At 43.7% G+C, this 12,434-nt stretch overlaps 2 protein-coding genes across 2 annotated transcripts in view; one reads left to right on the top strand and one right to left on the bottom strand.

The window, feature by feature from the left end:
- LOC109488023 overlaps positions 1–5,481 on the top strand; it is a 13,228-nt gene extending 7,747 nt beyond the window's left edge. The window contains 5 exon segments of the mRNA XM_019792163.1: positions 1–237; positions 1,803–2,961; positions 3,290–3,463; positions 3,810–3,896; positions 4,201–5,481. The exon segment at positions 1–237 is cut by the window's left edge and continues 341 nt beyond it. Coding sequence (XP_019647722.1) covers positions 1–237; positions 1,803–2,961; positions 3,290–3,463; positions 3,810–3,896; positions 4,201–4,817 — 2,274 coding nt within the window. The 3' untranslated portion in view covers positions 4,818–5,481.
- A 41-nt stretch (positions 5,482–5,522) lies between these two features.
- On the bottom strand, positions 5,523–12,417 carry LOC109488047 (CDK5 regulatory subunit-associated protein 1-like). Its single transcript, XM_019792189.1, has 11 exons — positions 11,877–12,417; positions 11,323–11,457; positions 10,538–10,748; positions 10,035–10,155; positions 9,086–9,218; positions 8,518–8,618; positions 7,893–8,046; positions 7,172–7,302; positions 6,533–6,682; positions 6,065–6,205; positions 5,523–5,672 (listed from the first exon to the last, which is right to left on the bottom strand). The coding sequence occupies exons 1-11, from the start codon at positions 12,262–12,264 to the stop codon at positions 5,562–5,564; spliced, it is 1,776 nt and encodes a 591-aa protein (XP_019647748.1). The 5' UTR covers positions 12,265–12,417; the 3' UTR covers positions 5,523–5,561.
- Positions 12,418–12,434: the final 17 nt, after the last annotated feature.

Raw genomic sequence — 12,434 nt, 5'->3', positions numbered from 1 at the left:
GGTGGGGGAGGAGGGCGTGGGGCATGTAATGATGCTGATGGTGGGTTTGGTGGAGGGGGAGGGAGTCATGGGGAGGGTGGTGGAGGAGGTGGGGGAGGGGGGTACTCAGGGGGAGGCAGGGGAGAGAATCGTTACCCAAATGGCGGAGGAGGAGGTGGTTCGTTTAACTCCGGTACTGACACGAGCGGTCAGGATGGGGCAAACGACAGACCCGGGTATGTGGTCATCACCAGACAGGCGTAGACATTGTAAGATAGCACTTGTCCCCATCTTGGTAGGAAAGAAAATCTATATGATAACATATTACAAAGCCTAGACTACCTGGGAATGTGGTCATCACCAGACAGGAGACAGTTTGAGAAAAGAGAAAATCTATTTGATGAAATTGGAAAGATTATGCTACACATAGAGAAGTGTTGATAAGCTTCTAAAGGAACCCAAACAATCTCCCTAGTACATCACTAATATAGAACCCTCTGAATGACTTAAAACAATGAAGGACAGTACACAATTCATTTCCCAGATTCACCTTGTAATTACATCTTCAATTTTCTAAGATTTCAAGATTTTCATATCTTTCTAAGATTACAATATGCCATCTTTCACACTTCTGCACTTGATCAAGCACTGTTGGCTGCTGTTTGCCCCTGCCATGCCAGATTGGGAAACCCCTGCAGGCTGGTATGAGTCAATGGAAGGCCCTTCAGCACCTGGGAGGTGGACGATGTTATCTGAAAAAAGTAGAAAGAAAAAAACTTTGTTAATCTACTAACAAGCTAGAAATTAGTTGCTGCAAATCCGCTGGGTCATAATACAGGCTAACTTTATGCAGTATTTCTAATCAGGCCACACCGCCTAAATTTTATGGATGATATCCTCTGAAGACCCCCAAACTAGTGCGCGCGGGCGAATAAAAAAATTCCGGCCATGGTACTAAAAAATTGTACTAAACCACGAGAATACAAAGCTGGTATTGTGAATTTGCAGCAGTACATAGCGACGTATACGACAAGCCGGCCCATGCTGGCCTTTTGTAGAATTTATGAATCGACACTGTACGTATGTACTGAGTTCTTGAGTCGTCGAGCTTCGGTAGCCTGGGTGCCATCCTCCAGAGTTACCACCGGCTCTTTATTGTCGCTAACTACTATGTACTACCCAGGCCTAAAGCCAGGCCAGAGCCCCGGAGGACGTGATCTTTTTTTTTAAACATGCGAAAATCAATGCGCGCACGGATGTCATCCGTGAAATTAAGTCGGTGTGGCCTAAGGTATAGACATATTAAAACTATTATGGATATATACAGATATTGATATAACAGATATTGGATATATTGCAATATTAAATTGTTAATGTATTACACTTGCTGAGGTTTTTCATTACATATTTTGTCAAATAAAAAGTGCTGTTTATATTCAAGTCACCCTTCCAATTAAAATCTGCTACGTTAAAATATATATTGTACATTACGACAAAATCGCCACACACAGGATTATGTATATTCTCCGACTATGCGAGCCGTCTCGTGGCATAAGGGGGAAATGTATATATATAAGTACGTGTAGTTTCATTGGCCCGATCTAGTCTGGGTAACAGACTGTCATTTTCAGGGCCTTTACAGACCAGATACCCGGCTTTAGGGCCACCATGCCTTCTCCAAGGAATTGAAATTATACCACACACCCCAATTATATACCACAAACCCCTCACACTGACTCACTCTTGACCGAGCGTGCTATGTATTGGATCTGGCATCCGCTGAAACCTTATCCTTTTATAAACAGTGACCCTGTGTTGAACAGAAGTTCAAAGTTCACCTGTTAACGGTATCTCACCTGAAGCGTACAGGTGTCATGGCGGAGGCCGTACTCAGCCAGATTTCCGGTGACTTTCTGGAGTGTACGATCTGCCTGGAGCCCTACAAGGACCCCAAGATCCTGCCGTGTCTTCACACCTTCTGTAAGGACTGTCTGAAGAAGTTTGTAGCGAAACAAGGTGAGGCGAAGGACAGGTTTCCGTGTCCAACATGTCGGATCGAAACTGTACTTCCGGAGGGCGGTGTCGCCGGGCTCAAAAACAACTTCTTTGTCCTGAGCTTGAGGGACACCGTTCAGGCTCACAAGAGTGCAGCTAGTGTGACAGACGACAAAGTAGTTTGTGATCTGTGTGAAGAAGAAGTGGCTACTTGTGGCTGTGTTGTGTGTGAAGAGTTCTTGTGTGACGAATGTGCTCGAGGCCACCGTCGCACAAAACGTACACGTGACCATGAAGTCATCGGCGTGGCAGAGCTAAAAGAGCAACTGATCACCAAGACGTCATCGGTCAAGTCGACATTACTGCCGATGTGTCCAAAACATGAAGACGAGAAGCTGAAGTTCTACTGTGATACGTGCCAGAGTCCCATCTGCCGAGACTGCACGGTACTGCAACACAAGGACCACAAATACGGCTACCTGACAGACGTTGTGAGTGACGTCAGAGCAAAGATCAAAGGCAACCTGGAAGCTGCCAGGCCAAAAATTCAGGAATACCGAGACGCTGCAGGGGTCGTGGCCAAGAAGGAGGCTGAACTGGACACCAGGAGTAAGAAAGCTGCAGACGACATCGATGCAGCTGCGGAGGAAGAGATCAAGTACTACACTGGCCTTGTCAGACGCAAGCAGACTGAACTGAAAGAAAAGTTAGCGGCCGTCACAGCAGCCCGTTCCAAGCAGCTCTCTGCTACAGCAGACAGTGTTGAGAGCACCTTAGGCTGTCTGTCCAGCACAGTGGACTTCTCACAGAAAGTCGTGGAGCATGGCAGTGACTTTGACGTCATGAACGTGTACTCTGACGTCACGGCCCGGCTGGAGTCTCTGCTGAAAGGTCCAACCCCGGGCATTCCTGACGACATCAGTTACGTCAGGTTTGATCCTCGGACGGAAAGGAGAGAAACGGAAATTATCCTTGGCGACATTGTCGGTACGTTTTAGCATTAGTACTAGTTTGTTTAGTTGTGAAACTATATACATCTAGTCAAGCACCACTTGCTGTATTGATATTATAACCTGATAGTTACACGTCAGATTCAGACTAATAACACATACCTTTTGCCAAATCACTCTGGTACTCCGAAGCAAGGAAAAAAACAGACCACGGCCACGTTCACAGCTGTGCCAGCCAGAGGTCGTCCGGCCACCACCACTCGAGGTAATTACTAACGTTACATAGTATACAGTCAGCTCTGCTCAATATATTGAGAAAATTGATTCCCCAGACAAAATATGTATAATTAACCTACTTTTTTCAGATTCTTCCTTCCGAACTGCCAAGTTGACCACCCTGGGCGCCAGCGGCCGTCTGGGCCCCACTACCCTGGGTACCCACTACAGGGGACAGGACCATGAACACCTGGTGACGCTACATGACGGGATACAACACTTCACTGTACCGGGGACGGGAACGTACAGCATAGAGACAGCGGGTGGGGACTTATCATTTGATAGTTGATATAGCCAATTTACAGCGCATTGTCCTTAATAACACCTCTTAAATAAAGTATTTGAGTCTTAATAGCCTGTGTATACAAGCTCTCGGCCGGAGGTTAATGACCCCCACCCCAAGATGGTGTGGCAACTTCGGGGCGGCCGGCCGCCAGGAGCGCGAGTAGTCAGGCTAGAGTCTTAATATTTCAAAGGAAATTTCAAGCCAGGGTATAACTTGATTCATGTATGTCGAATACTTTCTTCACTCAGCAGCTGTCTTATTTCATGGTCCATATTGTTTTATCATCTGTGCACCTAAAGGTGACTGACATGTTTGATTGACAGGTGCTGCTGCAGGGTGGGGTGTGCACAACCCGAAGTCCGCCGGAGGACGGGGTGCCGTACTGAGGGGAACATTTAACCTCAAAAAAGGTTCAATATTTCATCTGTAGTACAGGACTTCTTGGCAGAAACAATATACATAGTGTATCTTATTCAACCACCAATAGAACAGCACGTGTTACATGTTGTAAAATTAACATTATAGAGTGTACAGAAAGAGATACATGTAACTTGTTATTTGGATTATCTGCTTCCATTCCTCGGAGAAAGAGTAAGAAAAAAAAGATAATGGTACATGTATCGCCAAAATTTTTAAGATACCTACCTTCCCTTTCGATATAAGAAAGATAAGTATAATAATGGAAACTATGATGTTCCTTTTTCAATACTGCAGGTGAAACTCTGAAGATCCTGGTGGGACAAGAAGGTGCTGAGAACAAGAGGGACAGGAGTGTAGGAGGAGGGGGTGGTACATTTGTCACCAGGGGAGACAACACGCCACTCATTATCGCCGGGGGTGGGGGAGGAGCAGGGTATGGACCACAGACCCATAACCCCCTGTGTGACGGGACTGTGTCCACTACTGGTAACAAGGCTTATGGAGGAACCGGTTGTAGTGGAGGATCTAACGGACAGGGGGCGACAGGATGGAAGGATAACTACATGGGTGGGGGAGGGGGAGGGCTGCTGACGGATGGAGGGAGTTCTAAACGGTTTGGAGGCAACAGTTGTAAGGATGGTGGGGAAGGTGGGAAGGCGTTTGTGAATGGCGGGGTTGGAGGGAGTGGTGTAAATAATAATGCTGATGGTGGGTTTGGTGGAGGGGGAGGGAGTTATGGCGCCTATGGTGGGGGAGGTGGGGGAGGTGGGTACTCAGGGGGAGGCAGGGGACAGGATTGTAACCCAAATGGGGGAGGAGGAGGCGGTTCGTTTAACTCCGGTACTGACACGAGCGGTCAGGATGGGGCAAACAACGGACTCGGGTATGTGGTCATCACCAGACAGGTGTAGACATTGTTAGATAACACTTGTCACCATTTTGAGAGGCGAAAAAAATCTATATGTCAGTATATGATCATATTACCAATATTAAGCTACCAATATATCAGGAAGTATTGATAAGCTTTTTACAGAGTGCAGAATGTAGTAAGGACTTTTGTGTGGAATATGCAAGTCAGAGGTATTCTCTACTTTAGAGTACAAAATATTAGGAGTGTAATAACGCAAGGTACCAAAACATAAGAGAAAGAACAGTTTTATACTTTTGAGAAGTTGTTATATACTTAGTCAGACCCAAGTAGGCTGCTCTTGCATATTTCGTTCTGTTGACTATTGAACATCAGCAACTAAGCAAATGTACTTAAGGATTGATGAAAAGTTTGTATTCCTTTTCTTGACTTGAGGTGGTATAATATCCGAGGTACAATGAACCAGTAAATACTGCACAGAGCATTTGTTTGTTTTCTCTATCACAACCAGTGGAAGAGTAGCTCTTTAGTGCCACCTTACCAAACACGCAAGCTACTGTAAAGGACAGCAGTCCTTTATAATAAGACGGAGCACTGTTCATTGGGCTTGTCCGAAAGAGCTAGGGGAATTTTCCTGGTACAATGCACCTGTAAATAGCAACTGTATTCTCTGTCACAACCAGTGGAAGAGAAGCTCTTCAGTGAGCTAAAACAAGATCGAGAATTCAAGATCACTTTCCTTTGTATGTTTTCAAGCTCTGCAATATGCTAACCCTAACAGTTCTGTTCATGCACTGTTGACTGCTCTCTGCCCCTGCCATTCCATATTGGGAAACCCCTGCAGGCTGGTATGAGCCAATGGAAGGCCCTTCAGCACCTGGGAGGTGGACGATGTTATCTGAAAAAGTAGAAAGAAAAAAAACAACTTCTTTAATTTTACTAATAACCTAGAAATTAGTTGCTGTCACATCATTATACAGGCTTCATGCTGTAGTTCTATTTTGGTATAAACAGTTCAGTTTAAAACTGATAGTAACTATGTACAAACATTAAAAAGGCATGTTTAGACATCCAGGTAAACAATACTCATAGGAAACACAATCTCTACTACTGGATATTATTTCCATAATCTATCCAGTAGTAGGGTTTGAATTTCCTATGAGTATGTATAAAGGCAAAATTGTGAATTGGTAGACCAACTGGCCTTTCCATTGTTGGCAAGATAGAGGAATTGTAACAGTTGTAGCTATTCAAAAGTGACAAACTGAGAAAGTAACAATCTGAACCCACCTTAACTGCAACATAGTCGCCTGCTTTCATTGGTGCGCACTTCTGACCTCCGACCTCTTCAGGGATGTCCATATTAGGTATGATGACCTTAGTGTTCCCATCATTCCTGCCAGCCAGGTCACTAGGGGACTTTTTGCTGAGCTGTGCAGAAAATAACAATCTTGCTTTATAAATGTATAAATCATACTGAGATTAGAATAGATAGGCTTAGCTACCATAATAACCCGATATCCATGATCCATGTGTAATATTCTACATTGGCCTCTAGCATGAATAGTGTTCACTATATGTAAAACACTAATGGAGATTTTAATTAAAATTTTCTGTTAATGTAATGGTCCTGCATTTCTGCACAAGTTCTCTAGTGTCACTGATGAAAGGTAGTGGATGCTACCTGAAACGTCTGACCATTTCCAAAATCATATTCAGTTGCTTGAGTAACTTTTGGGGGGGGGGCGTAAAACTCACCCCTTCCACCAGCACAAGATGGACTTGTCCAATTTTTTCTGCGTTGGCCTCTGCCATGCCCTGCCTGCAGACATCGATCAGTTCTGCTAGGCGGCGCTGTTTCACACCTGCTGGCACGTCATCCTCGAGTTTGTGGTAGGCGTGAGTTTTCTGTGCAGAAACAAAAATCATGCACCTCTGAGCATCACAGATAGTTAAGGATACAGCATACGAACACAGAATACCTCAATCCTTGGTTGATTACTCTGGTACTTAAAGGCCTGTGTCTGTAATGTACTGTACTATCTGTATTGCTGGTATGACTAGGGCAAAACATACCAGCTTTGCAAGCACATGGTGCAGCGGTAGCTGGCTATAGTACCCCTAACACATTATTACACCTAGTATTTGCACATTTAACTCTAAAATTGTTTAAAGCTATCTAGTGATGATGCCCCTACTATACTTGGTGGCAAAGAGTTATCCACTCTGAACATTTAGAACAAATTGAGTTACCACATTTCATCTTTCAGCTCTCTAAAAAGCATTGAAGGCCTCTATTTTGTTTTCTAAGTGTAACAAGGGAGCACTTTCTAGCTGTGAGAAAAAATGATTGAGAAAGAATAAAATTCAACAGGAAGTTACTTGAGTATGATATACCTTTCTCATACTATAGGCAAACAGGTAAGCGTTGTCATATCGGACTTGTCTGGCCAGCGACAAGGTCTGATGATGGTCCTCCTCAGTCTCCCCACAGAACCCAACTATGAAGTCACTGGACAGGGAGACATCTGGGCAAAATAAAGATACGAGCCATGACATGAATGTCAGTATTTTAGTACATGTATGTGGTGTAGTGTGGATTCAATCCTTAAGCTAACCAACATCTTTCACAGCATAGTCGTCCCTCACTTAGACATCTGGAGCCGCATTGTTTCCATTTAGAACCTCACTTTCAATGTCAGGCTGAATAAAATTTCTAAACGGAAACAATGTGTCTTACTGAGAGACAACTGCTATAATACAAAACATTAAGATGATTCTTAACACCTTTTGTCAAGGATAACTTATTGCAAATCAATTAGTGAAAGCAAATTTACCTGTATTTCTTATACACTGTATTGAAATTCTGTGTAGTAAGACTACACTGGGACATTATAACACATGCCTACACAGCTCCAATTTTACCTGCCCTAACATGCTTATACAGGTGGTGTTTTGAGCCCTGACAATACTAGCAGGCACAGCTGACCTGGAATGAACTCCCTGACGCATTGCATATCTTATACACTGTAGTGAACTTCTGTGTGGTAAGACAACACTTGGACATTATAACTGGGGCATTTCAACACTAGTATTACTATTAGCAGGCCCAGCTGACCTGGAATGACCTCCCTGACGTGCTGCACCAGCTCCAGGTAGGCCTCGCGGGTGTGGTTCCTCCGCATCCTCTGCAGCACCTGGGACGAGCCACTCTGCGCAGGCAGGTGCAGCTGGCTGCAGATGTTCTGCCTGTCTCGGATCAGCTGCAGCACCTGGAAGCATACATGATGATATACGAATTATGATCATCAGAATGTGTTGATGATGGTCAGACATTTAGTAGATCTCGAAATCCTTTTTTTCTGCACACTTGCACTAGTGCAGGTAACATTGAAAATGACCTGCTCCAGACAAATGTTACCTACACCACTCAAAAGTATGGATCATACTAAAAGCTGTTCAGATACAACTGTGGCTCAGTGCAGGTTAGGTGCAGGCAGACATCAGAAATACCTGCTCAGCTCCTATTCTACCTGCACTAAGGTGCATATGCACCCAGTACTTTGAGCCCTGTCCAGGAAAGAGATATACTATACCTGGTCAACTGTTCCATAAGTAACTGGATAGGTTTTGAAAACAGACGTTTCAGGTAGAATCTACTATGAAAGTGTGGATGCTACAAAATGTAGCTTTAACTTTAAACTTTATATATGGCTGGATAGAAAGACATGTCTACAACTCACCTCATCAGGAAAGTCCTTAGGATGTGGGGAGACAAACCGGACTCTCATCTCTGGGTCCACCTGCGACACTCTGTCTAACAGGGCAGAAAAACGCAGGCCTCCTACAAGGAGAATACAGGGGTAACTCTTTGTATATATAACTTGCACCTCCTACACATTTCCAAAACATTCATGGAAAACATTCACGTTCCAGATGCCAGTGAAGCTCAAGAAAACACTTTCTGCATGTCTGTGAACTCAAAGGTCAACTTTCTGGATGTGTATGAACTTGAAGGTCACAACAACCAAAAATTCTTCCTGAAAGTCTGAATTCACTGATTTCTTGTTCTACATTCTACATTGAAGGAGCGAAATTTGATCTGTAATTTTCCCTTGAACTGAGAGGAACACTATCTGTTGTGTACATGCATGTATCTGTAAGTGTATCAAGGACAGACGTAAATTTAAGAACTGTGTCAATTGCCACCTCAGTGATACCAGTCAGTGCCCAGCAAGGGGACAGCTGCTAAGCTGAGGCACTGTACACGTGTTATGCATAGGAAAAAAAGTGGGTGCACATCCCCCATACCCTTCTTGTTCCTGTAGATAGTGCCAAACCCAGCGCTGAGGTTGGTAGGCCTGTCTGCCAGCTGATGCTGCTGCTCTGACATGTCCCTGTAACTGTTGACGTTCTGTCCCAGCAATGTCACCTCTTTCACACCCTGCAGAAACAGAAAACAATCCTTGAGCGTTTTGACAAGGGTAACAGCCTTGAACAGGACTACTTTCCAAATGAAATAAATTTTCTGTGCACATGTAAGTGCTACTGGTATCTATAGAGTTCTACCACATTTGTGGAAGGACTGACATGAATAAGTGGTGACTACTAGTATCTCTGATGATATGTCAACCCTGAGATCAGACTGAGGTTTGAACCACTCACACCGGAAAGGACCCTTGCTCTTTTTTTTATAAGTGTGGATCTTTAATAAAAATGTGCTTGAGGTGTAGCTGTCCTCAAATGCAGGACTTCTGGTTTTACATCCATCCGAGAGGACCTCCCTCACTGAAGCTAGGTACTCATTCACACCTGAGTCAAGTGATAAGATACATGTAGGTGCCTAAAGGTAAAATACTGGGGCCTGGCCTGCTAGGGATTCGATCTCAGAACCTATAGATTCTAAGTCAACAACCCTAACCACAAGACCAACTTGCCACCTAAACACTCTTGATTAGTCCTCTGATCTAACCTCTGACATTAATTCTTAATTCTCAATTGTACAGTATGAAACAGAAGACTTAGTACAGATTTACATACATGTACAAGTACTACTTGTACATGTATGTAAATCAGTTGGGGAGCTTCAGTTAGGGAGATCCTCTTGGACGGATGTAAAACCAGAAGTTCTGCATTTGAGGAGAGCCACACCTAAAGCAGGTTTGAAAGATCCCATCACATGTATTACTAGTATCCTTGAAGATTATCTCCATAAAGGGTCTAAAGGGTATTTCGATAAACTAATAAACTAAACCAGTACCTGTCCAGACAGTGCCCAGACCTCCTCCAGGATTGACCTGATTGGTCGACTCCTCTCCCTGCCGCGGGTGAAAGGTACGATACAGTAGCTGCACATGTTGTCACAGCCCCGCATGATGGAGCTGATCGAAGAAACAAAAAAAATCAGAGAGATTTCAAATCAGGGAAGAATGGAACAAACCACATTACACTGGCTATACACTCAGTTACTCTGGTGACCTAACTTGCATTTCTGATGTCTACCTGCGCCTTACCTGCACTGGTCCAATTGTACTGGGTTTATACAAGTGTATATGGATTTTCATTTGTGTATGGACTGGTACCACCTACATGTTGGACGAAGTAGAAATACAATGTAATGCCAATAGTATGATCCATACTTCATAAATTCTAAGAGGAGTAGGTAGAATTTTTCAGTAGTATAGGGAATATTCATTGTTACCTGTACCAGTGCAGGTATGGAGAAAAAGTATTTGAGCCCTGATATGTACAGCTAGAACTTACACAAAGGCTGTAGGTGCCGCTGCGTTCATCCTAACAGGCATGACATCAGCGTATGTCTCCTCCAATGAGAGCACCACGTTGGCAGCCCGTTGCCCGGACGACGTGAGTGACAGCAGCCTGGGAAGGTCCCTGTAGGCGTCGGGTCCGGCGATCAGGTCCACTGACTTTTCTCTCTCCAGCAAATCCTTCTTCAGTCTCTCAGCCATACAACCTGTACAATAGAGGGTTATTATGGACTATCAAAACCCAACAACTGTGTAATCCACGACTGTGTGAATAAAAAGTAGGCACCAATACTAGTACTCCCCTCTTCTGTTAGTAATACATTAAACATACCTTACTAATACTTTTTCACAAAGCAGTTTTATGCTTCAAAAAGTTGAAGTCAAGAGAAACAAACTCATTTGAAGCATAACCACATATACTGGGCAAAAGAGATTAGATACTGGCATTCATCTAGCTTTATACTCAAATTATAGGCTGGGTGGCATACAATTTGCTATGGGGCTCTTTGCACTTGCTGGCCAAAAATATCAAGGAGTGCCAATATATACGCCCCATAGCAAATCGGACAGGACCCAGGCTAGGACTTTACCAGACTCTTTTGCAGGCTGAATAAATAGTAAAAATCGGCCTATTATATATAAAAAATAATGTAGCTAGCCAGGGGAGTTGGCTAGCTGGCCCAGTTTGCAAACCTCTGGCGAGCTACATTCTTTTTAGGCTGATTTCTACTATTTATTCAGCCTGCAAAAGAGTCTGGTGGAGACTATGATGACTCTTACCCAGGACACCGACTTTCAGAGGTCTGTTTTTGCCCCTCCTGGTCTTCATGGCACGGAACTGCTGCAGTCGGGTCCAGATTTTCTGCTCTGCGTTTTCCCTGATCGCACACGTCACCGCGAGGATCACATCTGCATCTGGGAAGCAAACAGAAGTGCTTTTTGTTATACATGAATGTGTCACATTAGCTGCACAAGAATTGTAAGATAGTCGATATATGGTTGATAATCTGCTAAATATTCCTGTCTTATGCTGCATGTGGCCTTAGGCTAATTTTTGACCCACCTGGAAGAAGAATTGACAATTGTATATTACAAACGTCACCTGCACCCTATTTGCTAACTACTAGTCTAAAGAGGTCAACAAACTTAATGATATTGGAATTTAAAAACCATTATCATGTAACTGTATTGAGTTAAATCAAAGTTCACTTAGTTGCATCAGGATTATCAAACACAAAAGTTTATGATGCAATGACATCATATAAAATGCAAGAACGCATACTGTATTCCTTTGATATAAGTAACAGTTAAGCTAAATATATAGGGATAGTTACCGTTAACTGATTCCGTCCTCTGGTAGCCACTGTCCTTCAGAACGGACCAGGCGATTTCCGTGTCACTGACGTTCATCTGACATCCATACGTCTCGAAATAAACCTTCCTCCTTCCTCCCCAAACATCGTTTTCGTTCAAGTATGGCACTGTGTCTTGTTCCCCGATCTCTACTGGTCTCAATTCTTCTACCGAGTGTTTCAAAAAGTCTTGTAATGACGGACCATCCTGCTTTAACTTCGTTGAAGTTGAAGAGTTTGTTGTTACTTTGTCGGAACCGTGACCAGCACAGCAAGTTCGAATAATTTTTTGACCTTGTAACTTTTGTTGTACAGACCAATAAGGTCGCATAGAAGCGATTAGGCTCAGTCTTAAACGTGTAGAATACATCTTTGGTTTGTCAGGAATTAAATAGGCGCTTTCTGTGGATCATAAAAAGTCAGGATCGACCACACGAGGAGTAAACTTAAAACGTCGACTGCAGCTTGCCAAAAATTCACATGAAGGCGGCCATCTTGGAAATAAATCAACCCGTTTTGCGGCAATAGCTGCTAGTACCA

Source organism: Branchiostoma belcheri, unplaced genomic scaffold, assembly GCF_001625305.1.
Source record: "Branchiostoma belcheri isolate BF01 breed outbred unplaced genomic scaffold, Haploidv18h27 scaffold91, whole genome shotgun sequence".
Lineage (NCBI taxonomy): Eukaryota > Metazoa > Chordata > Leptocardii > Amphioxiformes > Branchiostomatidae > Branchiostoma > Branchiostoma belcheri.
The sequence above is the reverse complement of the archived record's forward strand: the minus strand, read 5'-3'. Positions and strand labels throughout refer to the sequence as shown.

What these genes read in the sequence shown, in the direction of transcription:
- LOC109488047 (XM_019792189.1), bottom strand. Translation starts at nt 12,264, where the DNA reads ATGTATTCTACACGTTTAAGACTGAGCCTAATCGCTTCTATGCGACCT. An exon ending in CTAAGGACTTTCCTGATGAG is followed by an intron (nt 8,047 to 8,517) that starts GTGAGTTGTAGA and finishes GTATGCTTCCAG; the next exon opens with GTGCTGCAGCTGATCCGAGA. An exon ending in GCGACTATGTTGCAGTTAAG is followed by an intron (nt 5,673 to 6,064) that starts GTGGGTTCAGAT and finishes CTACTTTTTCAG; the next exon opens with ATAACATCGTCCACCTCCCA.